At 37.8% G+C, this 27,792-nt stretch overlaps 1 protein-coding gene across 2 annotated transcripts; it reads left to right on the forward strand.

Moving 5' to 3' along the window:
* Nucleotides 1–8: 8 nt before the first annotated feature.
* Nucleotides 9–27,681, forward strand: Kng1 (kininogen 1). Of its 2 annotated transcripts, XM_040270162.2 has the most exons (11): nucleotides 14–385; nucleotides 4,045–4,155; nucleotides 6,332–6,416; nucleotides 9,910–10,082; nucleotides 11,139–11,246; nucleotides 17,283–17,367; nucleotides 18,289–18,461; nucleotides 23,391–23,498; nucleotides 23,603–23,689; nucleotides 25,110–25,187; nucleotides 27,441–27,681. In XM_040270162.2, exons 1-11 carry the CDS (start codon nucleotides 191–193, stop codon nucleotides 27,519–27,521), a joined length of 1,284 nt encoding a protein of 427 aa, XP_040126096.2. In that variant the 5' UTR covers nucleotides 14–190; the 3' UTR covers nucleotides 27,522–27,681. The 2 variants fall into 2 exon arrangements, with proteins under 2 accessions (XP_021586036.2, XP_040126096.2); XM_021730361.3 differs by lacking the exon at nucleotides 27,441–27,681 and having other exon boundaries at nucleotides 9–385; nucleotides 25,110–27,356.
* The last annotated feature ends 111 nt before the right edge of the window (nucleotides 27,682–27,792 follow it).

Consider the following 27,792-nt stretch of genomic DNA (forward strand, 5'->3'; position numbering starts at 1 on the left):
TTTGTCCTTTTGAAAGAGAGCAAATAGTGTATGGCAGAAGGGCCCCAAGTGTTGAGGTCCCAAGTGTTGAGGTAGAGGGAGAAGAGAACAGAGGAAATAAGAGACTGGAGACTGTTAAAATCAGCATCCAAGTTGGCTCCCAATTCTAAGGGAGACCATCTCTCAGATTCTACAGGGAGACTGTTGAATCATGAAACTAATAACCATACTTTTCCTCTGCTCCAGGCTGCTAGCAAGTTTATCTCAGGAATCTGTCACTGAGGAAATTGATTGTGATGATGAGGATGTATTTAAGGCTGTGGATGCTGCTCTGAAGAATTATAACAATAGGATACAAAGCGGCAACCAGTTTGTGTTGTACCGTGTGACTGAGGTCAATAAGACGGTAAGTAAGTTATGTTTTACCTTGAAGTCACTTGGGATTTGTGCAATCACTCAGAGCCCAGTTCTCTCTCTCTCTCTCTCTCTCTCTCCTCTCTCTGTCACACATACACACACTCTACAACACCACCACAACCACCACCAATAACAGCTACCAAAGACTGATAATCAGTTGGAAAAGACCAGAGCTACTTGGTGTGTTTTTTTTTTTTTCCTCTCTCTCCTACTATATGGGGAGAGGAAAAAAAAAAAAAGAAAAAACAGCAAGTAGGGGTAGAGAGCAGGGTATGGCTAGTCCTTGGGCAAACAAAGTTGGCTTTCTGGATAGAAAAAGTCGTATCCTAGTGGTATATGCCTGTAATACCAGAGACCAAGGAAGCTGAGGCAGGAGGATCACACGTTTGAGGCCAGTCTCAACAACTTAGTGAGATGCTGTCTCAAAATAAAAGATAAAAAAGCCTGGGGTTGTAGTTCCATAGTGAAGTGCCCCTGGATTGAATTCTCAATATCAGTGGGGCAGGAGCAGGGGAGCTGTATACTAGAAAGAAAAATGGAGAAAGGTAAAAGGGGCTACAGGAGAATCCAAGAACTCAGTGAGCCTGCAGGAAGAGGATTGATTCACTAGGTGTCTGGCCTGAGAATACAATCTAAAGACCTCTAAACCTTAAATGAGAGGGGGTTCTCTGTGCGGTGTATTTAAGAGGAGTCAGGAGTGAGATTAGCATGGTTCTACCGCATTAGTCAAAATATCTGCCGTGATGTCTTTGTGGGTGAGTGCACCAAGGTTAATAGTAATGTTTGGGTTGACTTTTAATATACTTTTATCTCTGCCCTGATGAACTCAGGTAGGAGAAAATGCTGTCAGGATGTATAAGTTCAAGGGTATACAAATCTTTCAAGAGTTTGTTTAAATTTCACTATAAAAGACTATTTCTCTGGATTAGTTAGGCAAATGTTTTACTTCAGTAGAATAAACTACCACCCTGTGACATCAGGAGGATAAAGGAGAAAACGCTAGGCGACATGGTTTTTTATTTTATCATTTTTTTGGAAAGCAAAATCGAGTCATTTTGTTTCACAACCTAGTATGTCTGTGTGAGGAATTCTGTTTCCTGCTGCTTGCGAGCAACAATTCATTGGTAGTGTCTTCATCAACTAATTTTGTGGCAAATTTGGACTTTATGCTAAAATGTCCATATAATCCTATTTTATCTTTACTTTGCCATGTGGGTACAGCTCCTATCACCTCCTACTCTTCAGCAGGAAGAAATCTTGGAGATAATTTTTCTTTTTTTTTTTTTTTAGAAAGAGAGAGAGAGAGAGAGAGAAATATTTATTTATTTATTTATTTTAGTTTTCGGCAGACACAACATCTTTTTTTTTAATGTGGTGCTGAGGATTGAACCCGGGCCGTACAGAGGCCAGGCAAGCGCGCTATCGCTTGAGCCACATCCCCAGCCCCGAGATAATGTTGTTTGACTCCATCATCTCCCAGATACAGATATTGTGACCAGGCAGGCTGAGAGTACACTACCCTGGGCTCTAGGGGACTAAGGAGGTGTGGCTAGCTCTGCCTTCCTGAGGTTATGAGGCGGTCTGAGACATGCCCTGTCTTCTGGAAGACCACCTGCTCTTAGCTGCAACGTGAGTAGTTGGACAACATTGACTCCTGGGCCCCTTGGTGCTCGGACATGCCAGAGTTCTGTATCTGAAAACTCATCTAATTCACCTCTGCACATTAAAATTCATTGTATGACATCTTAGAAAAATTATGTTTCCCCAAAAAAGGAATGAAGCACTGATATAGTCCACGACATCACTCATCCTTTCAGGCTAAGGATTCTTTTTTTTTTTTCCAGTGATAGAAAAATCTTTATTTTTTAAATTTATTTTTTATTACTTCTAATCAGTTATACATGACAGCAGAAAGCTTTTCCATTCATCGTACACAAATGGAGTACAACTTTTCATTTCTCTGGTTGTACATGATGCAGAGTCGCACCACTTGTACACAAGGTAATGATGTTTGTCTCATTCCACCGTCTTTCCTGCCTGCCCCCTCCCCATCCCTCCCTCCCCTTGGCCCAATCAAAGTTCTTCCATTCTCCCTACACTCACCCTCATTATGGGTCAGCGTCCACTTATAAGAGAGAACATTCAGCCTTTGGTTTTTTGGGATTGGCTTACTTTGCATAGCATGATATTTTTCCAACTCCATCCATTTACCTGCAAATTTCATAATTTTATTCTCTTTTATGCTGAGTAATCTTCCATTGTGTATATATACTACAGTTTCTTTATCTATTCATCTATTGGAGGGCATCTAGGTTGGTTCCACAGTTTAGCTATTGTGAATCGTGCAGCTATAAACATTGAAATGGCTTCTTTACCATAGTATGCTGTTTTTTAAGTCTTTAGGATATACACTGAGGAGTGGGAAAGCTAGGTTAAATGGTGGTTCCATTCCAAGTTTTCTAAGGAATCGCCATACTGCTTTCCAGATTGGCTGCACCAATTTGCAGTCCCACCAACATGTTTGAGTGTGTCTTTTCTCCAACATCCTCATCAATAATTATTGTTGTTTGTATTCTTGATAACTGCCATTCTGACTGGTGTGAGATGAAATCTTAAGAGTAGTTTTGATTTGTATTTCTCTAATTACTAGAGATATTGAACATTTTTTCATATATTTGATGATCGATTGTATATCCTCTTCTGAGAAGTGTCTTTCAGCTCCTTAGCCCATTTATTGATTGGGTTGTTTGGTTTTTTTTGGCGTTAAGTTTTTTGAGTTCTTCATATATACAAGTTAAGGATTCTTAGCATTCTTTCAAGGCTTTGAAGACATTATGAAAAGTGAAAGAAGAACCACATGTTATGTGATTCCACTGATACGAAATATCTTCAATAAGCAAATACGGACAATCAGAAAGTAGATTATTGACTTCCAGGGAGATGAAGAGAGGAAGAATAGGAAGTAACTGTTAATAACTAAGAACAGGTGCAGGGTTTCTTTTGCAGGGGAGATCAAATGGTCTAAGATGGATTAAGGCAATTGTTGTAAATACATTAAAAAACATTGAATTGTACTGTTTAGGTGGATGAATTATATGACGTGATTTTATCTCAATAAAGCTGCTTTAAAAAATGTGCTAGGGGGAAGGAGAAAAAATAGTAAAAAAAGTAAATAAACTCTAAAATCATGCATTATTAATCCTACCACACAGAAATAGTTATTAATAATTTTTAATTTAAATATCTCTCATTCTTTAGAATTATCAAATGTATGTTTATTAGGAAAAAAGTCAGAAAACTTAGAAATGTTTGCTTAAAGAAGAAAGCAAAAGATAATTATAATCCAACTGAGAGACAAATATTTTAATGGATTGCTACATATCTTTCCCAGCTTTTTCAAAGACATATGTACATGTAAATTAGTTTCCACCAAAAAAAAAATAAGCTAACATTTTTGTAAATATAATATGAATTTTCCTCTGTGGAAATATTTATAAAGATGTAAGTATTTATATTTTTAGTGAATGTGTGGCTCTCATTGAATCAAATCAGATCAAGGCCAATATTAATAACTATCTCAGAACCCACTCAGATTACTCTTGGTGGGCTAGCTGTATGAACTCCATAATCTGTGGTTGCTCTTTTCAGGTTGGCTCTGAAACATTTTATTCCCTCAAGTATCAAACCAAGGAGGGTGATTGTCCTGTTCAAAGTGGCAAAACCTGGCAGGATTGTGACTACAAGGGAGTGGAGGAAGCTGTGAGTATTTGGTGATTCCCAACATGAAAACATAAAAATTGTACGTATTCGTGGGCGACCGTGTGATGTTCTGATGCTGTATCCATTATGTAATGTTTAAATCAGGTTAAACATATCTACCTCCTCAAACATGCATGCTTTTCTTTATGGTGACAATATTCAAAATCCTTTCTTCTAATCTTTCGAAATCCACAGTTCATAACTATTACCTACAGTCACCCTCCTGTGCAACGACACATCAGAACTTCTTGCTCTCACTGATTGAAATTCAGTACCAACTGACCAACCTTTTCCCACCCCCCACCCTCCATCCCCCTCCACACCTGGCACTGCTCTCCTCAGCCTCCAGTAAACACCCTCAACTTCTATGAGATAATTTTTTTTTTATATTCCACATATGAGTGAGGTCACATGGTCCCTGCCTTTCTGTGCCTGGCTTATTTCACTAGCATAATGATCCTCAGTTCCATCCACATTGTTGCAAATGATAAATCTACCTTTTTTAATGACTGAATTAAAAAGGTATTCTCTTGTGTATATGTACCAGGTGTTCTTCTGTATCCATTTATCAGTTGTGGATGTCTCACTGGAACTATTAATATTATTGAGCCTGTTTTTGAGGGAGGCACACAAACCTTCAAATTTGTAGAAAAGTCAGATTCTTAATTAATATCTGGGCTCTTCTTTTTTTTTAGATTTTTTTTTTTTAGTTATCTTATTTATTTATTTATATCTGGTGCTAAGAATCAAACCCAGTGCCTCACACATGTGAGGCAAGTATTCTGCCATTGAGCCACAACCCTAGCCCAATATCTGTGTTCTTGCATAGATAGAAAAATCATGAATAAGCCTTCCCATGAGAAGGAGATCCTAGTGATTACCCAGGACTTGGGGGTCAGACCTCAGAGAGATAGCAGATCAACATTTGGGCTGAGCTCAAGGTCCAATGAGAGAAGAATGCAGGTACTTCTTCTACTTGGGCCTGTGTACAAATCTTGACTTTGCCTTCAAGTACCTGGGTGGTGGCAGGAAAGCTACTTGACCTCTCTGATTTGATGTTCTCCCCTATAAAGAGATGATATTGACCTCATTGTATTGTTGGAAGATGAAATAAGACAAATTATGAAAAGGACCTTGTTAAGAAAGGCTATCCTTAAAAGGGGGGATTAGAAAATGAAACAAAACAAATAACATACTAAAATCACCCATAACTAACCAAACACATACCACATGCCTGGTGCACCACAGAAGTTATTTTATCTTAAGGAAAGTTGGAATTACTGTCTGCCTGAGAAGCAAGTCTCTCTTTTCACAGTCCAGGAATTCCCCTCTTTGATATCAGAATATTGTCATACTCTGTGCATTTTGAACATGACAGTCACCTGTAGTTATAAAATGTCTCAGGATGGTGGTGCTGTTCTGCCCCCTCATTGAGCATTCTGGTAGTCAGGGCTAATGAGCTGCCCTGCCCGCCTCCTGAGCTGTGGGGATGAAGATGTGCTTTATCCTAATAGAATAATGTCTGATGCTTTAGGGTAAGTCCAATGGGTGTGACTGAAAAATGACAGGACAGAAAAATAACAAAAAAATACTGTTCAACAAGAAGTGGAAAGCCGCCAAAGTGCTCATGGTGTGGTGGGCCTCCGAGGGTCACCTTATTGTGAGTTTGCACACTTCCTCTTCACAACAAGTGTGGCAGAGCTCCTATGAGATGGGTAAACTGAGACTCTGAGGGGCAAAGAGACTTGCCAGAGGGAACAGTGAGCAAGTGGCAGATGCCAAGGTCCTTGCTCTTTCTCATAGGTCAATTTGAACCTTGTGCAAATGGTGTTAATCCACTGAAATTGAGAGGTAAAGCAAGCAGTTTAGCAGGAGGTTCTAAGGCTCTGTGAATATCTTGGTGAAAAAGAAGTGTCTCTGAGGCTCTTAAAAGCCTCCCCATTCATATTGCCTCTCCTCTGACACATCATGAATATCAATGGGCTATAAAACACAATCACTAGGCTACAAAAGAAAAAAAATGCTCATTCTCATGTCTTAAAACTCTGTTAGAAAAAAAAAACTTCGCAAGTTTTTTTAAATTTTTATTTTTAAAGACAGACATATTTAGTAACAGTACTGGGTGGAATTCTCTTTAGAAAAGATTGGGGTAAATGGTCTCTATCTTTTCTTTTAGGCCAGAGGAGAATGCACAGCAACCGTGGGGAAGAGGGAGAGTACGAAATTCTCCGTGGCTACCCAGATCTGCCAGATTATTCCAGGTAGTTGATATATCTGGTGACACTGCCCAGAGGAGATTAGCCATTTCTATGTATCTGAAACACAACCCAGGCCAGGTGACTGTCCCCTCCCAGAAGGTGGCAGTTGCAATGACATTTGCAATGCTTAGGATCGTAGCTATATGGGTGGGTGGAGCTTCAGAGCCCTGATGTTGGGCCATCATATGCCAATCATCATGCCAGACCCATTCCAACTCTATTCCTCAACTGTCACTTTGGATCAGGTGTGTGGGGGTGGGGGAGGGGGTCCCCTGCTAAAAGGGCGGGAAGACAGACCTGCCCTCAACTGTAGGCAGTATCCCAGAATAAGGCAAGCAGAGGCTCTGAGGTTGGTGCTGCCTGGAACTTTCAGAGATCTTTGTCACCTGTTTCACTGTCACTTGGGAGATAGCAGTGCTTCCTGCTGCACAGGAGCTCTGTGAGACTGAAAGGAGACAGGAGGCCTGAAGGCGCCATGTCTAGCTATCTTGATAATTATTAATGATAATCTGGACAAAAATAATAATTAGTATCTATTGGGCACTCGTGTTCCAGGCATGGTTCTAGGCATTTCACGTGCATGAACTTATTTAATCCTCAGAGCAACTCTTTGAGGTAGATATTAACATCACCATTTTTCAGGTGAGGAAACAGAAAGAGCAGTTAAATAACTTGTCCAGGATCCCACAGATAGGAAGTAATGGAGTTGATAGAATAGAACATCAATAAATGAAATTGCTTAAGAATATAATTATGGAGCAACTTGTCAACAAGTACAACCACTATTAGCCCTTTTGCTAATGTGGCAGAGGTACCAAGTATCTCCATAAATATGTGTCAGGAAAATATTAACTGGGCAAATATGCAACTTCTCATTGCAGAAGTTATGTTGTATTGGGATAATAGGCAAAGTTAGAAATCTAGAGGGGACTGCTGGGTGTGCTGGTGCAGCCTGTAATCCCAGCAACTCAGAGGCTAAGGCGGGAGGATTGCAAGTTTGAGGCTAACCTCAGCAGTTTAGCAAGACTCTAAGACCCTGTCTCACAATAAAAGATCAAAAGAGCTGGAGGTGTAGCTCAGTGGTAGAACACCCTGGATTCAACTCCCCAATACCAAAAAAAAAAAAAAAAAAAGGAAAGGAAAGGAAGAAAGAAAAACTGGATAGGGTGGGAAATTATTTGGTCACCCAGAAAAGCTGAATGTACTTCCTTCTCTATTCTTCTCACCCTCAAAAAGCTATCCTTCTCTTCTCTCCCTCCCACTCAATCTTCTGAATAAAAACGGGTTGGAGACAAGGCAAACTGCTGGTCTTGTCTCTATCTCCTCTTCTACTTTCTGTGTTTGTCTCATCTCTCTATATATCTTTTTTTTTTAATAATAATTAGTGATTCTCTCATTTTCCCCACTGATTTCCTCTCCAGTTTTTTTTGTTGTTGTTGTTTGGGGATATTGGGAGTTGAATCCAAGTGGTTCTACCACTAAACTACACCTCTATCCCTTTTGATCTTTTATTGTGAGACAGGGTCTTAGGGTCTTGCTAAGCTTCTGAGGTTAGCCTCAAACTTGCAATCCTCCCGCCTTAGCCTCTGAGTTGCTGGGATTATTTATTGAGAGAAATCCAAGAAAGAGGTGTGAGGACAGTCATGTTGAGAAGCTAACCACCGAGGGGCAGCACTGTCCACCACAGCTGGCCTCCTGCCTCTGTTAGGTTCTTCCATACCCACTGGGTGAGGAAGCCTCAGGCTCTCAGGGGGTGACCCTGCCAAGCACGACTCTCATTCTGCAGCTATGTCCCCCTTTCTGGGTTAGGGGTGCTGTTGTGAAATTTACTTGATAATTTAATAAGGCTCTTTTTCAAATATCTCACACCATTTATCAGAATCCCTTCTGCAATTCCCCATTCTTACAGCACACTCTTCTTCAGGCACTTCTGGAGGTCTCTGATGCCCTGGACTTATGTGAAGAATGTTGAATATGTGCATTTTCCTGGGGGAGGGGGCCATAACTTTCATCGGATCCACCATGGAGTCTGTGTCTCTTTGAATATAGTTGAATATGAAGGCAGTTGGGTACCCTGACCTAGGGAATGAGAACCCGGCTCAGCAGCCCAAGTCCTCTCTACCGACTGTTCCCAAAGCTCTAGTAACGTGTATGCCACATTCCATGCTACTGTGCCACAACTATCCTGTTTCCTTGGGAGCCTCTCCTCTCTTCTCTTAGGCCCTCAGACCTGATGGTGACACCTCAGGTCACCCCCACCTGCCTTAGTTCAGGCATCTTCACTTTTTTCTTAGAGACCTCCTTGACCTCACTCTGGGTCTTTACAAGCTCTTGCTGAGTCATATTGAAAGAATCTGTCTACACTTCTGTCTCTCCCATCCTTCATAAAAGTGACCATTACTAACACATGGAGGTCTCCCTACAGCCCAGCTTAGTGCTGGGCCTATCATAGCAGGTGCAGACCAGCCTCAAAGGAAAGGGTGTGATACCTTTGCCCCTTCACATGTGCACCATCCCAGTCACCTTCACTAACAAGAAAGCTCTTGGCCTTCAGCACTCTTCATATAAAAACACAGCCAGACAGCCACATGTATTCCTTCCCCCAGTGGTTTCTTTTAGGTGATGCATGAAATCCTAAACATAAAGATCTAAGAAATTTTTAACAATATGTGTAACATAAAAATTTTTAAATGAATCTATATTTGCACTGGCTCTTTTTCTCTTAGAGCAAAGAGCACATTTGTCAGATTGAATTGATATGAAACACCTTAAACTCTGAGTTAGGCTTCTGCTTTCATTATCACTGAAAAATAAGCAATATATCCGCAATGTTTTAATTTTTAATAAAAGGATATATTCATGTGTAATTTTTGTAATTTAAAAATACTTTTAATAAATGTAAGGGCTGGAGATATAATTCAGTGGTAGAGCTCTTGCCTATCATACATAGGGCTTTGAATTCAATTCCTAAGCACTGTCAAAAAAAATAATAAACTAATTAATTAATTTAATTCAATACATTAAAAATAATTTTGCAGGATATTATATAGATAAGATGTTTCTGAGTGAATGATAGCCCCCCCCAAGCTAAAAAGTAGTTTTATATTCTTGTTTTTTCTTCTGCATAGAGAGTTTACTGAAAATTTGTTAGAGCTTTCTAAATTATATTCTTAGCTGGGTGAAGTGGCACATACCTGTAATTCCAGTGACTCAGGAGGTTGAGGCAGGACAATTGGAAGTTCAAAGCCAGCCTCAGCAGTTTAGTAAGATCCTGTCTCAGAATTTCAAAAATAAATTTAAAAGTTGGAGATGGAGCTCAGTAGTAAAGTGCCTCTGGGTTTAATTCCCAGTACTGGAGGAGAAAAAAAAATCAAATAATTAAATTTAAGTAAATGATTAATGAATGAATGAAGTATCTTCTTGGTTTAGGACAAGACAATGTATCAGATGCTGGTTTTGATAGCTAACACTGCCTTTTTGCCTTCTCTCGGTTCAGCTAAGGGCCCTGTGGTAACAGCCCAGTACACCTGCCTGGGCTGTGTGCATCCCATATCAACTGAGAGCCCTGACCTGGAGCCCGTTTTGAAACATGCCATTCAACATTTTAACAACAACACGAAGCATTCCCACCTCTTTGCTCTTGGAGAAGTAAAAAGAGCCCAAAGACAGGTTTGTTTTGAAATTTTTCACGTCACATGATGTAGATCTTTACTTTCAGGGTTTAGATTTCTTAGATCTTTACTTTCAGGGTTTCATCACCTAAAATAAATCATTGGTGGAAGGAAAACATAAGATTGTGGCTGTGTTTTCATGTAAAGAGCACCAAAGGCAAAGAGTGGGGAGTGTAATATGCAAAGGAAAATGGGTAGCTAATTACTCATCCTTCCTTTCAAACTGTTTTAATGAGCAAGTAGTCATCACTACATATTTTTCCCAGAGAAAGAGAAATGGAAAAGTCATTCTGGCTTTAGAGTTTAAAAATCCATATCTTAAAAAGGCTGGCTGATTTTTTTTTTTTTATGTTGCCCCTAAATTACGTTTCCATATCATCATGGAGAAAACAGTAAATACCTAATAATCTCTATTTTTTTTTTTTATTGGTTCAGTTCACCAAGTCTTTTCTGCTAATTCACTGGGACCCTTGCTTTTCAGATGCTTATGAGTGATTCATTTTGGTCAGTAAAATTCTCTGAATTTAAGACACCTATGACTTGCCTGGAGGCAAGACACACTTTTTACTCAATTCTGTCCATATACAACTATCAGGGTGGGGCCAGCCCAGAATAAAGAAGGAAAATTCCACTACCTGGTATTCTCAGAACCTATAAAGGCCACTCCCCCTCTAAAATTTTCTTATCTAGAAGAGAGAGCATTATTGTTTCACAAAATTTACTAAAACTTTTTTTTAATGCAGACTGGCAGAGGAAGTATTGCTAGGTCTTATTAAAGGAAATGTAGCAAGTTCATCTATTATTGCTTTTCATTTGTAGATGTGCATGAGAGTTTGTGTGTGTAAATGTGTGTGTTGTGTGTGTGTGTGTTTAAGTGTTTTGTTTGAGTCTCAGGGTACTCTATATTTACTCAGTAATGACTTTTGTCAGGTAATAGTAATAGTTTTCTTGAGCACTTATGCTATGCAGTACTTTAAATTTCTCATAACTTTTATATCTCACTGTGAATAGCATTTAAATTTTATTTTAAACTCTTATCCCCAAATTATTGCAGGTGGTGGCTGGATGGAACTATGGAATTACCTACTCAATTGTTCAAACTGACTGTCTCAAAAAGGATTTTCTACTCTTAACTCCAGACTGCAAGTCCCTTTCCGGTGGTGTAAGTGAGGAAAAGTCTAATTATAAAGTTCTTCAATTTTGTTTACCGTATTCAGGGGCATAGACACTATCAAGGCTATGTGAGAAGATTAAAACGTAAATGACATTTAGCAATTCATAGTCACATTCAGTCAGTATCCCTGAAGTTAACAATAACCTAACCTTTGATACCGGTCAAATTTGCCCCATCAAAGAATCTGCATATCTAGCAATTAAGTATTTACAGAGTATACCGTATTTCACCACATAATTGTTGCACTCTAATTTTCAGTCCAAAAATTGGTGCATAATGTTTCATCCGTAAAGATCGCAAGGTATACTTTTGTTCTCCAGACGCTTAAAAGGAAAACGGAGCAGCATTGCTATTGCGGGTGGTACGCGAATGCGCGTTTTGTCTTGCGCTCAGCGAGCGCTGAGCCTAGAATTCTCAGCCCCCGCGCGCTATCAGTGTGTTTCCAAAAGCCAATTCGCGGGATTTCTTTAGAGCGCTGCGGTGTTAACGATATTGTCAGTCAACCTATTGAAGAGCCATAGCCACAAGGGGAGGCTGCTGGCGAGGTTGCCACAGGATTTGGCAAGCCTTGCATCTCGCGGTGATAGCTAAACCGTACAGTTTGTCAGCAATAAGTCAACGTCCGAAGCATTTCTTTCTGATTGTGGGTAAATATATAAAAATATATATATTCTTCCTACTTCAAGCTGAAAGTGATTATAGTCGCTGTGGAGCACAGAAACAGACCGTAGAAAGAGTTTTCCGTGAACGAAAAGTTGAACAACAATAAAAACAAACAACAAACAAAACGACTTCTCATAAGATCAGCAAAAAATTGGGGGCATAAAATCTGCGACGATTGCGAGGGGAAATACGGTAACCAAAGACTAGGAAAGGCCCTAAACAAATGATGAAATTGCCAGGTTTATCTTTGTTATGTCTTCACACTTTCCTATCTCCTGGGGAGACCTGAAGGGCACTGAATTCAAATGCGTTCTCCAGCTCCACACAGGACAGTTCCTGACTTCAAACTTTTCTCTGCTAGTTTTCTCACCTTCCCTCTTCTACCTTTGTCTTTTAATAAGCACATTCTGAGTCTCTATCCCTTAGTGGCCTTTTACAGGATGATATCTGGTCATCTCAACCACAAAATGTTAAAATGGTGTTGGCAATCTTTGGTGAGTGTTAAAATGGCTAAAGGCATCTTTCCCCAGGGATATTTTCATTGTAGCAGAAGACTGTCCTTTAACCAAGGAATTGCTGCAAGTCCTTTAATCTACTTCTAAAATTCTATTAGATGGGGGCGGGGTGGAGGTGGGGAGGGAGGGAGGATGGAAAGTCCAGACCACAGGATGTTAATTTTGGTGGTGTTTTTAATAGGATAATATTGGGAATGAATTATATATGCAGCATTAGGAAATGGTTAAGTAAATGGCAGTATAAATATAGAGTAGAATACTGTTCATAGAGTTTTTAGTAGAATAATAGAATGGTCACAATATGTTCAGTGAAAAGAAAATCAGGTTACAGAACTATACATACAGATTTACACTGTTACAGATCTGGGGCTTTCTGAGAAGCTGAGGCAGCATGAAGACACCCTCTTCAAATCTCAGTTCTTGAGATCAAGTCAGAAAGATTTCAGGCATGTTTCTCAGAGTAATAGGAATGAAGGGTTAGGGAAAAGGAAAGTGGACACTCTCAAGGGAGTGAGTCCTCTCAGAGAGGAGGGGGACAATGTGCCTCTCTTGCACTCCAGTTTTATTGGGCATCCCAGAAAAGTTTCCGTAGAGTTCCACCCAGGTCTACTTCTTGACTTTCAACTAATAGCAAGGTGACATCAGACTTTCTAGTCTCCACTGTCATGGCAACTTTAGTTCACTTTGGCCCATGGGGACCAGTTCTAATTGGATTCCTTAAGAAAAAAACAACACATATACACATACATATATATTTAGTTGTAAATAGACACAATACCTTTATTTTATTTATTTATTTTTATGTGGTGCTGAGGATTGAACCCAGTGACTCACACATGCTAGGCAAGCACTCTACCACTGAGGTACGACCTGGCCCCTAATTGAATTCTTAACCATACATTCTTACAAATTTTATGGTTAGAAAATTTTATCCTTATCTCCCAGAGTTTCAGGATCTGGTCACAAAAGTTTCCTTTCGGGTAATTTGGGTTCCTTTTATCAACATTGTTTTGGGCCTTGTTTATTTCTCCTGCAGTGAACAAGTAGTTTGCTGAGGAATGTGACATGCCATTTCTAATGAGGCGGAGGGGGTGATGCAGGTTAATTGCTTCTTGGAAGGAAAGCAGGTGGGGTCAGCATAGTAGGCTCATTTTATAGAATTATTCTCTTAATCTTGTGTTCCCACCATTCACATCTGTCTATCCCCTAACAAATTCATCCAAATATATAAACTAAAAGTAAAGGTGAATATAAAAAGTGATAAAGCCTTCTGCATTTTATGCTTAGTTAGCTATTTGAGGTCGTATAGATCTAAATGTTATGTAGCATGTTATTTCTTTGCAACACAAAGAAATTCAAGTGTTGGATGATGTTACAAAGCCAGTCAGGTTTTTGTTATAACTTCTTTGAGACTCCACTTCCTTATTTGTAAGGTAGGAGATGGTAACAGCAACTATCTCATAGAATTTTTATAATAATTAAAGGAAATGAAATATAAAAGAAATAGTTTGCCCACAATTGCTAAGACTGAAGACCTTGGCCAGGTGTAGTGGCATATACCTCTAAATCCCCAGAAGCTGGGGACGCTAAAGTAGGAGGATTGCAAGTCCAAAGCCAGCCTCAGCAACTTATCAAGGCCCTAAGTAACTTAGTGAGACCCTGTCTCTAAATAAAATACAAAAAGGGATAGGGATGTGGCTCAGTGATTAAGTGCCCCTGGATTCAATCCCTGGTACCAAAAAAAAAAAAAAAAAAAAAAAAGGAGAGATTGAAGACCTTGGTATTCGAGGTATATTTCATGGACTAGTGTCTTGAATCCTGACATATACTGAATCAGTATTTGCAATGTTAACAAGATTCTCTGATGATTTTTGTATATATTAAAGTTTTAAAAGCAGTGATTAAAGAGGTTTTATAGTAGTTCTCAAGCCACACAGTTTATTAGAATCACCTGGTTACCTTTTAAAAACACTTATTTTGGGGCATTCCCCCATTACTGAGTTAATTGGTGTAGGGTGGGTCTCTGGGGTTAGGATAATATGAAAGCTTCTCAGTGAATTAGATGCATTGACAGAATCAAGAACTATTGGGCTCCTCCCAGCATCCTCCTCCCCATCTCAAATGACACCTACTATATATGTGTTCCTTTATTGGAAATATACTTATTATTAAAAAAAAACTTTGAGAATATATAGAGACATAGGAAAAATAATATTGAACTATAATGCCGAAGACATATCTTAGTGTATTTTCCTCTCGGTGGGAAATAATTATGAACAATTTTTAGTGATTTTTCCTCTTAATAATTGTGATTGTTTTACATGGTATTTTTTTCACACAAGAATTTTCCATGTCATTAAAATTCTTGATAAAATTATTTTAAACACCTGTGTAATATTCTAATGAAGACATTTTAAATTATTTTTTAAATCATTCTACTTTTGAATATTTGGGTGATTTCCATATTTCATTATAATTAACAGTTCACCAAAACTTTTCAAAGCAAAACTATTTCTGTATTTGGTATTTTTATCTTCAGAATAAAGCCCCAGTTTTATGTATGGTATAAATCATATAAGAGTATTTAAATCAATCCCTCTCTCTCTCTCAACACACACACACACACACACACACACACACACACGTTAACTGTTTACTAAAAATGCGTCAATTTACATTCTGTCTATAATGCACAGTAGTATTCAGTACTATTTTTTTAAAGATGGCTAATTTCATAGATTAAAATATTTTCAGTTTAAATTTCCTCAATCAACAATACAGTTACTATGCATTTATTTATCCATAATATCTTCATACGTGTTAGAAGTTTATGGAGTGAGCTTATGGATTATCATCTATATCCTTCGCCCATTTCTCTTTGAAATGAATTTGATTAAACTGGAAAAGAGCATTTATATATTAAAGGTATCAGTGCTTTGCCACATTGTCTCAGTTTATACCATTCAGTTTTCATTATAGTATTTCTGACTCAAAATAACTTTTGTTCATAGGTAACCAAATCTACCAATATTTTCCTTTCAAAATATTCCATTACTTGCCCAGCAGATACTTCATTTTTCCCTAGTTTGTATGTGCTCAATATTTTTAAAACATAGTTTTTAAATCTATCTGCAATTAATTTTGATATATATTATGAGGTATTTAAATTTAATTTTTCAAAAGAACAAGAAAACTTCTCAACATTCTTCTCTCCTACATAAATTTGTGGCAACTTTTATCCTATAATGGCTTCTTATGAAAGATCTGATCTTTATTTTTATACCTATACTTTCATGTTTTAATAGCCATGACATCATATTAAGTTTAAACATGTGATTATTATTCTAATGTTTGTATTAAACCAACCTTTCAATAAATTTGCAGGAAAAACTCCTTGTCACATTGATTGGAATTGCTTTGCTTTCTTTCCTAAATTAATTTAAGGAGAATCAGCATATACATTATATCTCATCTTTTTACTCAAGAAATTGTTACATCTTTCGATTTAGTCAAGTTTTATTGTCTACTTATAAAGTTATGTGATTTTCTTTATATAAAGCCAGAACATTTCTCAACAAAATTATTCCTAGGTTTTATTTTTGTTTTTGCTTGATTTGGTTTGGTTATTGCTGTTAAGAATTAAATCCCATTGTTTCTCTTTTTATTTTCTTCTTTTCTTAATAAGTAGTGTTTATGTATAAATTATCATTTTTATAGGTTTATCTTATATGCAGGAACTTCTCTGAACTTTCTGATCAACTCTAATAGCTTTTTATTGATTCATTTGATTGTTTCGGATATATAAGTATATATTTTGCAAATAATAACTTTCATCTCCTTTTTTCTTTCTTTCTTTTTTTAAAAAAACTGGGGATTGAACCCAGAGGCTCTTAAGCCACATCCCTAACCCATTTTTATTTTTTATTTTGAGATAGAGTCTCACTAAGTTGCTGAGGCTGGCTTTGAACTTGCAACCCTCCTTTCCCAGCTTCCCCAGCAGTTGGGAATACAGGCCAGAATCACTGAGGTTTATCATGTCTTTTTTAATGACTTTTTTTTTGGGGGGGAGCGGTGGGGAGGGACAGTAGTGTCTCATTGAATTCAACTTACCTTCCATAAATATTTTTTGAACTGACACTCACCACATAGTTATTTTTTCCCCTGATTTTACTGGAAAAGAAAATTTAGAATTTTCTAAAATTTTATCATTATGTATGCTATTTGCTGTGAGTTCCATATTGACATTCTTTATCATGTTAAGGAAGCATCCTTATATTTCTGCTCTTTAAAGAGTTCTTTAAAAAAAAAAAAAGAAATTAGTGTCAGACTTAACAAATGCTGAAGTTGTAGCTCAGTGGTAGAACAATCGTCCAGCATTTATAGGGCCCTTGGATTCAGTCCTAGCACTACACAAAGGAAAAAGGAAAAGGAAAAAAGATTCCAAGTAAGTTAAAAATAAAATCATGTATTACAGCTTCAAGGATCATATATTTTTATAAAAAAGAATAAAGTTTTAAAATAAGGAATAAACAAAGCTATATCAGGTAAATGTAAAAAAACAAGGAAAATTCAAAGTAACAATGATTCATCAATGTTGTAATTATACTTACATGGTTATTATTGTCTATGATAAGTATTCTTGTCATTTATTTCATCTTTTCTCTTATTTATGTAGGGGATATGTTTGTTGATGTTATCGATTCTATTAACTATTTCTTATTTTTTCTTTTGCAGTTATACTATGTTTTATTCCTTGCCCCCACCCCTAGCATTGATTTGGAAAACAGATATCTTTTAAAATGTTACTAGTTGTTTAAAGATTTTAATCTTGCTTTTTAAAAACCAGGATGTGGGTGAATGTACAGATAGTGCATATGTGGATCCTCAGCTAAGAATTGCTTCCTTCTCACAGAACTGCAACATTCATTCAGGTAAGAGATAACACATGTTGCCACGCAATAATGAAATAGTGGCCCTGGACAACTGGCTGAGTCTTTTCATATAGACCATACTTTTGTTCTCACGACATCATGCAGAAGTCTCTATAGCCTATGGGCCTTTCTGAGACGTTCTCATCCCTCCCCTGCCCAGGGTGCTGCACCTGCTGCAGCTGAGACTGTCCTGCAAGTGGCCAGAAGGGAATGTGGTGAGAGAAGGGAAAGTTTCTGCTTTCTGGGCAAAACTGGCCTGCAGGTACCATACCAGCTGGTCTTGCTTATGTACAAGTCAGTTCTAAAATCTGGTGTTGTAAATTCAAGATTACTGTCTTGTTTTAACCACTCAGGATAAAATCCTTCTAACTAAAGTTGTGATTCTTTTTGTATGTTATAATGGAGAAAAGAGAGATAGTGTGAGTTTATGGTCAACCTAGTATTTCTTTCCAAAAGAAATACTAGGTTGACCATAAACTCACACTATCTTATATTTATCTTATATTCCTTATATTTGGGAAATAGTTGTATACATTCCATGATGAAAAGCATTCCCGAAGCTTCCTGTTCATCAGAGCCACAAGACTTAAAATTTTCCCATTGGAGAGTCACCCCTATAAATTAGACATTGGTTTTTATAGTTTCCATCAAATATGCAAAAAATCAGGAAAAGTGTAGCATACCGATTGAGTCACTGACACCCTCCAGTTGCATATGTTTACCTAAACACACTGGGCTCTGAGGAGGGGAACAAAGAGGTAGGAAAATGAAGGTCATACTGAAAATATTCCCTGACTCATCCCTGAATCCGAGCTACCATGTGGCCCTCTATAAATTAGGATGCTAGATCTCATGTGGGAGAAGTACTAGGCTAGGCTGCTTCTCCAGTGCACAGGGTAACTTAAAGTCTCATTCTTTCAGGGAAGGATCTTGTAAAACCACATCCCAAGATTTGTCCCGGCTGCCCCTTCGAAATACCTCTCGACAGCCCTGACCTGGCAGAAGCACTTACTCATTCCATTACAAAGCTTAATGCAGAAAATAACGAAACTTTCTACTTCAAGATTGACACTGTGAAAAGCGCTTCAGCACAGGTCTGTAAATTATTCTTAAAAATGGGGATGTTATAGTCTGTGCAAATTGCTTGCTGTTTTTACCACTGATCTTGGCTCTGGATTGGGAAACAGTTTATTTAATAATGGAATATGGTAAGATTTGAATTGTGAACCCAACTTCTCTGCATGTTTCATGTGTGATTTTAGGTCTCTTAAAACATTCTGTTTATTGGGCTGGGGTTGTGGCTCAGCGGTAGAATGCTTGCCTAGCATGAGTGAGGCCCTGGGTTCGATCCTCAGCACCACATATAAAAAAAAAAAAAAAACATATTGTGTCCAACTAAAAAATAAAAAAAAATTCTGTTTACTATGTATAAATGACTAGGGTAAAGATAGGATAATGTATGTCAAATCACTTTTCAAATTCTAACATGCTGTCCAAATACCAGCAACTATATTATAATTAATAAAACTCAGGATTTTTATTCTATGGCTTTCCATAGAATTATAGAACACAGTGCCTTGGGCTCAGCCATATCAGTCAATCGGTCTTTGACTGGTCCATCCACGCTGTCTTACCTCCATGTTGTTTCTCTCACTGCCCCCTCTGCCTGAGGTGCCCTTCCCACTTACAGGTGCACAGTTGGGTTCATCTCCAATTTCATGCCTTGTCAGTAGAGGATAAGGGTTGTCCTCATCTGGAGTCAAAAGACAGCTGTATCACAGCATCTGCCACTCACATCCTGGATGACTCCGGGGTAATTCAAATAATCTTTGTGGCCCTATCTGTGAAATGAGTAGCTGGATTAGAAAAGCCCAAATCCCTACCAGCTCCAACAGTCTATGCCTGTCATGTGCATGGACAGATTCCTATTGCAGACTCAAAGCTGGCTTGCCTAACTACAAGCTAAAGAAAAGTAATCAAACTAGAATCAAGTTGTTGCAGCCAGGCAACATGATCTTCATAGTCCGGTGAGGAAATTCTCACTTAAAAGCTCATACTTTGGGCTCAAATTGAATTTCTAGAAATATAAAATAGAAATCTTTATATACAATGGTATTTACTGAAGTTTTAATTCTAAGATCAAATAATGGTAAGCTGCCCAAATGACCAATAATACAAAAATGATTACACAATGCCTGGTATATTCCTGCAATGGAGCATTAAACAGCAATGGGGGCAGGGGCAGAAGTGGAGGTTTCTTGGCAGCAGGGATTGAACCCAGGGGAGCTTAACCATGTGGCTGAGAGTGAGCCAGGGTATCACTAAATTCTTAGGGCCTCACTGAATTGCTGAGGGTGGCTCTTAACTCGAAATCCTCCTGCTTCAGCCTCCCAAACTGGAGTTACAGGCATGAGCCACATCATCCAGCATGGAGCAGCAATTTAAAAGTGTCTTTGTGATGAGTGCTTGATGTAGACAATGTCTTATGAAAAAAAGGCCATAAAGTTGAATATACATTGTTCTCAATTATGTTATAAAAAACCACAGAAAGCAATACTGAGGAGACATGCTTCAGGCTGTTTGTTAGTGGTGGCGGGGCTGGGGTTGTGGCTCAGTGGGAGAGTACTTGCCTCACACGTGTGAAGCACTGAGTTCAATCCTCAGCACCACATAAAATAAATAAATAAAATAAAATAAAGGTATTGTGTCCATCCACAACTAAAAAAACATATATTAAAATAAAAACAGTGGTGGGGTTTTGGCGAGGGCATAATGGGCTATTTATTTTAACTTTCTAATTTCTTATGTTAGTTTTTTAATCTAAATAAGTAACCAGACTTTATTAACATAATCATAACTGACACTTAGATCTATGACTCAGGTGCTCTACCACCCACTCTGCGACCTCGCCGCCATGTAACACCCCTGTGCTTACTTGAAGAGATGCTCATTCATGCTACAAACTCTTGAACTTTACATGTTCACTCTTGGGTGAAATCTTCTTCTGTGGTTGTTTTTTTTTTTTTTTTTTGTACCATGGATTGAACCCAGGGGTGTTTAACCACTGAGCCACTGAGCCACATCCCTTGACCCTTTATATTTTTATTCTGAGACAGGATCTCACTAAGTTGCATAGGGCCTCACTAAGTTGCTGAGGATGGCTTTGAGCTCAAGATCCTCCTGCCTCAACCTCCTGAGCCGATGGGAAAATTGGTGTGCACCACCATACCCCTTTAAATCTCCTTATTCTTACTGTCACAGGAGTCATCTGCCATATATTATATGTTAGAGGTTTGCTGTCAAGAGAGAATGACTCATTCTCAAACATGAATATCTCATGCCTGAGGAGTTACAGTTCTCTCTGTAGATTAACTTAACATTCTAGTATGAGTGTCTGTTTACACTAAGGATACCAGGGGCACCCCAGGCAGTAATGCGGTGAACCAAAAGGAGTCACATGCCCCTTCAGTTAGTTGTCAAATCAATCTGAATACACAGGAAAATTTTCAAACCCCCTTGTAACAGATGAATCTGCACTGATTTTTTTACATTTCAAAAGAGCAATTTGACTGCTTACACGTGGTCACTTAAGGCAGCCTTAGTGCTGGAAATAAATTAACATTTGAGGATTTGCTGAAAACTGTTCACCAAGTGACCAATTTGACAAGTTGCTGGGGATATGTTTTGTAGTTTTAGTCTTGTCTTGGCTTTGCATGTTTAGTCCTGTTTGGATGCACATCCATTCCAAATCGGATTGATATTTCAGATACCAAACACTTTGTGAATCTTCTATTTTCACATTACTGAGTGAAATTTCTGACCCGTATGTCTACTTTGCCCTGCCCCCTTTCCTGCTGGCCTGAGGCTGTAGGTGCTCTGCCAGATGAATAAATGTCAGAAATCTGTGTCTGATTCTTTGAGGGTTTTTCCTAGGAATATCAAGGAATATGTATATACTGAGATTGTTTGAGCAAGTTGTCAAATCACCAAACTACTTGCAAGTATGACAATTTACATTCACACAACCTGGGTATAAAACAATGGTTAGGGATCTTGATTTTAATTCTATTCTTATCAGCAGTGATTGGGGCTGCCTGTTTCCCACACCTAACACACACCAGGTATCATCAATGTTTTTATCCTTGTGAACACAAGAGATTAAAATTGATGTTGCACTGCTTTTCAAATGTGCATGTTACTGGTCATCAATAAAATTAAATTTTTTTCAGGCTTAATAAGCATTTTAACTTTTTATCTGAAATACCTGCTCAAGTCCTTTGTTCATTTTTTTTAGAATTGGGATTTATATGTATACAAATATCATCTAACGTAATTTTCCTACTTTGTTTTTTTGCATTGCTTGTTGGGATTTATGAGACTCTGTTTTTATTTTTGTCTCATCAAATTTAAACAGTTCCCCCTTACTTTAGGAATATTTATTCTATTTTTCACCAACAAAGACCTTTCTCATTCTGAGTTCTAATGAGTATATATTTATAATATTCTAGTTATTTTCTTTAAGTTTTTAAATTTACTTGGGATTCATGTTGCTATTTGGTTTTCTCTACTTAAAAAAAATAGTTGGGCAGGATGAGTTTAATCTGGAAAGACTTTTGATAAAAATGATACCTGATAATGATGGTGAAGTGATTCTGATTTTGACGCCCTAGAATGGAAGATAGTACTAACTTAACCATACTTGCCCAATAAAACTATGGCAGAAAATATAGAGGAGTTTAGTTCTTCCTATGACTGTGCTCTGTAAACCTCCATCTATCATCACACATTTCTCCATGCTTTTAAACAGCATAAAGAGATAAAGAAGGCTTGTAGTGTGCTTTTACAAATGTAAGATTACACTACCCCTCTGTAACTTCCTTTTTTTTTTTTTTTAAATAATGACTCTCCCTCAAGGTCAACAGATACAGATGCCTTGCATTCTTTTTAAATGCTGCATAATATTACACACACATACTACATTTAAAACACTTAAAATCTATAATTAAATACTAAATAATTTGGTCAAGAAATTTGGCTATAAAATGCTTAATGGAAAAGAGTATTATGGGGGCTGGGGTTGTGGCTCAGTGGTAGAGTACAAGACTTGCAAATGTGACACACTGGGTTTGATCCTCAACACCACATTAAAAATAAATAAATAAAGGTATTGTGTCCATCTACAACTAAAAAAAATTATTTTAAAAAAATAGAAAAGAGCATTATGCAGTGCTTAAAATTGTTGTTAGAGATGGAAATCCTAATTTTAAACAACTGTGAGAAGCCAGCATGATGGCATACACCTGTAATCTCAGCTACTAGGGAGACTGAGGTAGGAGGATTGCAAATTCAAGGTCAGGGTCACAACTTAGCCAGACCTTGTCTCAAAATTAAAAATTAAAATTAAAATAGAAAATTAAAAGAGCTTGTGATTGAGGCCCTGATACTGGTTGAAATCCCAGTACCTGAAGAAAAAAGAGAGAGAGAGAGAGAGAGAGAGAGAGAGAGAGAGAGAGAGAGATTTCAAATATTTTTTAACTAATTTCATAATTTAATCCACATAATTTCTATAGTGCTAACTCAGCATTCCATTGATTCAAGATTTGGCAGGGGAAAAAAACTTGAAGGACAACAAGTAATGTTTGATTAAAATAGAATTATAACCTGCTTACCTCCATTTAGAAAAGGAAATGGAACAGCCAAATATTTTAAAAAATATTTTTAGTTGTAGATGGACACAATATTTTATTTTTATATGGTGCTGAGAATCAATCCCAGTGTCTCACACATGCCAGGCAAGCACTCTACCACTGAGCCACAACCCCAGCCCACCAAATACTTTTAATATGCATACAAACTAAAACTTTTATTATGAAATGTTTGTACTTTTTTCGGTACAACTCTTCAAGTTGGTCAATATGTAATTAAAATTTCAAGGTCCTCTCTTAAAATTCCTTAGGGTAAAAAATATAATTTATTTTACAAATATTTATTAAGCATGAATTTGGGGCTAATTACTTTTCCAGGTGGTGGCTGGGAAGAAATTTTTTATTGAGTTCACAGCCAGGGAAACCACATGCTCCAAGGAAGATAATACAGAGTTGACTGAAAGTTGTGAGATCAAAAATCCTGGTGTGAGTAGTAATGATTTTTCACTACTTGATATTTTAAGTAGCCGTTATTTAAATGTCTTATGAATAACACTTGTCTCTCTTTGGGCTTCTGTTTTCATTAACAGCAAAGTCTAAGCTGCAATGCTGAAGTTTATATGAGACCTTGGGAGCAAAAAGTTTACCCTACCATCAATTGTCAAGTGCTAGAAATGGTATGATTCTGATTGCCATCCATCATCTGCATTAGCTCAGGATCAATTCTGCTCATTCTGAAAAGCCATATTGGGGGTGGAAAATGAACCATTACTGAAATGAACTGGGGGACTATCTTTTTTAAATAGTTCGGAGAAATCTCACATTTCTTATGACTAGAAAAAAAGAGCAGCAATCCCCTTGATCACTTCACACACACTGTTAGCACCCCCTGGAAGCTTTTGTGAGCTGGTAATGAGATGCAGTCCCTGCTGTGAGGCGCTAATACTGGATACTCACCCCAGTAGAACCTGGGGCAGATGCAGCACTGGGCTATGTTCTGTTTTCATCCAAGGAGCTTTGAGATGCAGACTCTCACACTCATTCCATATTTACTGAATCAGAACCTGTAATTGAACAAGACACTCCCCACCAAGGGATTTATACACATGATTCAAATCTGAAAAACATTTGTTTGCATCATCATCTTAAGTCTTAAAAGAACTCTGGGAAGTAAGTAGCGCTTTTCCCACTGTTAACGATGAGACTTTAAAAATTAGAAGACTGAGGTCCCAAAGTGACATTTTAAGTGCTTCCTCTGTTCCTGAATTTTCACACACATTATCCATTAGTGTTCCTATAACCTTTGGAGGCAGTTACTTTTATTATTCTGTTTTTGCCGAAAAGTGAAGCTAGTGGCACTTGGAATCAAGTGTGGGTCAAATCAGAGCCCAAGCCCATATTATGCAGCTGATTACTAGAGGGTCTGGCTTGATTCCAAAGCTCATCTCTTTTACTACCAAACACTGCCTTCAACCATCACTTTCTCACAGGTAGTAAAAGTCTAGGTAGAAATAGCCTGTAAATCCATATCTTTCATCACAAGTTGCCTCTTTCCCCTGTTCTGAGGCAGGTTCCTGTCATACGTGTGTATATGTATAATCTAACACAACAGACACTGCATTACAAGCTTGTGAACATATCCTAATGTGTCTCAGTCCAATAAAGTGGCTGTGGGTATATGCTCCCTAATATACCTAGTTTATAAAGACACTTAGGGCCTTTTAAGATAAAAGCAGTAATGGTGGTAATAGAAATAGCATCAATTAATAAATACTGTGTAATGGATGTACATAATTATAAGCTTAGGAGATAACCTAGAGGTCATGTAGTTCAACCACCTGGTTTTTCCAGATGAATAAAAACCTCTCCATATTTTAGAGTATAATTAAGAATAATACTCAAATGTCCACAAATTTCAAGATCAATCAAAAGAGGAAAAGTTGTTATTCATTCTTTCTGAAAGATTAATATAGTATTTAAAATCTGATGAAGACCTGCTCCATTATGAATCAAGATAGTAATGCCAGATCTCAGTCTCTTTTTCACTGATAGTGTGGCTTTTGCAGTAATGTGTTCATTTTAATATTTCCTATTTAGACGTTATTGAAGAAAAGGCCTCCAGGTTTTTCACCTTTCCGAGAAGTACCAGGAGTAAAAAAAGGAGGAGGAACAATTGTAAGTCTACCCTACACTTCCATGGCACCTGTGCAAGATGAAGATCAGGATTCAGAAAAAGAGGAAGGACTCACTCGTGGGCATGGGTGGGGAAGTGAAAAGAAAATTAAACCTGGGCTTGGCCATGATCATAAACATGAGCATAAGCAAGGCCATGGGCACAAAAGGGGACATGGGGTTGGCCATGATCCTCCAAAGCAAAATGCCCTTGGCCATGGTCAACAACAACAGCATGGCCTTGATCATGGATATCAACCCAAACTTGACTTTGATCTTGAACATAGCCTTGACCATGGACATCAAATAGGACATGACCTAGCCCATGGACATAAACATAAGCTTAAGCATGGTCATGGTCATGAAAAACATAAAAACAAAGACAAAAACAATGGAAAGCTCAATGACCAGAGACCAGAGCATTTGGCAAGCTTTCCTCAAGTTAGTACTACATCTTCTACACAGACAGAGGAGAAGACGGAAGGGCCAATGCCCATCCATTCCCCAACCCAGCCAGGTATAGCAGTTACCTTTTCTGACTTTCAGGACTCAGATCTCCTTGAAGCAGTGACACCTCCCATGCCACCAACTCCCACAGAGAATTATGATGATTTGATCCCTGATATCCAAATAAAACCAAATAGCTTTTTATTTGAGCTAATACCTGATTTTCCAGAAACAAACTCCCCCAAATGTCCTGGACGTCCCTGGAAGCCAATTAATGGAAATAATCCAGTCATGGAAATGAAAGAATTTCATGATTTTGATCTCTCTGATGCTGTTTGATAATTTATGCAGCCATGGGTATTTTTTTAACACCTCATCATCCCCTCCCTGCATTGTCCAAATACAAATATCCTAATATGAGGCACCAAAACCCATAAAGCTTCAAAACAGCCTAGAGAGAAGTAGTGAGCCTCTCAATGGAGACACCATCAGTCTCGAAGAATTGTACAAAACTGTGTACCAGAGTTCTAAATCCTTTTTGAGTCTTCCTCACAAGTTTTCTAAATTGGCAAAGAAAATGGACCAATGTGCCTTATTACCTACTGCCATTTACTTTTCATGAATGCATACCTCAAATGTACTTTATCAATTTTCATACTAAAACTTGCCATTCTCAGCAAACTGATACCTGGTCCCTGAGTGTGTATGAAAATAAGGAAAGTCTAAGAGACTGAATGCTGAACTTTTTAATGGTGTAAAATTAAGTTAAACTAGATGCAGTAGATTACAAATCTGTAATCCCAGTGGCTTGGGAGGCTGAGACAGGAGGATCACAAGTTCAAAGCCAGCCTCAGCAACTTAGTAAGGCCCTAAGCAACTCAGCATGACCCTGTCTCAAGATAAAGTATAAAAAAGGGTTGGGGATGTGACTCAGTGGTAAAGCTCCCCCGGGTTCAATCCCTGGTACCAAAAAAATAAAAATTAAAAATAAAATTAAGGTAAAACTTCTAGATATCAAACAGGGATGGCAAGAAAGAAGAGACAGGTTAGCCAAAGGGAAGGAAAGGGAAAATTAAATAAATTGACTTTCTCTTTCCACATTGTGTTAGTTCTATCAGATACAGACTCCCACTTGATCAAGTTATTCTGATAATTCCTTTTCTGGGTGCAGGTGTTTCTCATAAGTCAATCATTTCTGTTTACACATTAACTATTACTTGCAACAGAGTTTAAGTAGTTTTGTTTATTTTTTTCTAAGGTTAAATTGAGTAATCTTTAGTTTTCAAAAGTTCTGAGTTTGATAAAGATATAAAGCAGAGGAAATAATATCAAAGCAGTTTACCAAGCAAACTTTATTTTTATAATTGACAAGGGAATATCATAGAATGTGATGCAAACTTTGTTCAGAAATTTTGAGGAAATTCCTCTTTAGCCTCACTTTAAAATAATATAATCTTTGTGCTATGATATTGAAAACTATTGACATTTGAAAAAGAGAATATGGTGGCCTTTCATTGTATATGATGGCTTTTCATTGCAGGAAGCCTTACATTTTATAACCTGTGCTGTACTTTTGCCTACAGAAACAAGATAAGGCTTTAAACAGCTACACTTGCCTATGAACACATGTGCTGCTGCTATTAAAATTTATTGAGCTCTGGATTTTTATTTCATTTTAAATATTGTTTGTGCTTTGAAATAAAGAACCAATGATACCAGGAAAAAGTTTCACCTTGTCAACTGACTGCTTCCAATTTTTTAAAAAATTGAACCAAATATCAGATTAACCAAGTTTTACTATACTTACAGAGGCACCTAATGTCCTGCGAGTACATGGGCCGACCCCCAAAGACAGGGACAGAGCCAAAACCTGAGAGTGAGGTCTCTTGACCAGTGGGCAGAATCTTCACGCCTGGCACAATAGCCCCAACCACCTCTGTCAGCAGCTTTGAGTGGAAGGACAAGAAGAAACATGAGATAAATTTTAAATATAGAAGAATGCTATGTTATCATTCTGTTCCTGGGAGAAATAAAATTCAGAGTTGATTAATTGACAGTGGTTTCCTTTCAGCTATACCCATTCTATAGCAAATTCCAGCTGGTCACCAGTGCTGCAGCTCTGCCATGGGAGCTCGCAATCCAATTCTGGAACATTCTCTCT

Source organism: Ictidomys tridecemlineatus, chromosome 3 (genome assembly GCF_052094955.1).
Source record: "Ictidomys tridecemlineatus isolate mIctTri1 chromosome 3, mIctTri1.hap1, whole genome shotgun sequence".
Lineage (NCBI taxonomy): Eukaryota > Metazoa > Chordata > Mammalia > Rodentia > Sciuridae > Ictidomys > Ictidomys tridecemlineatus.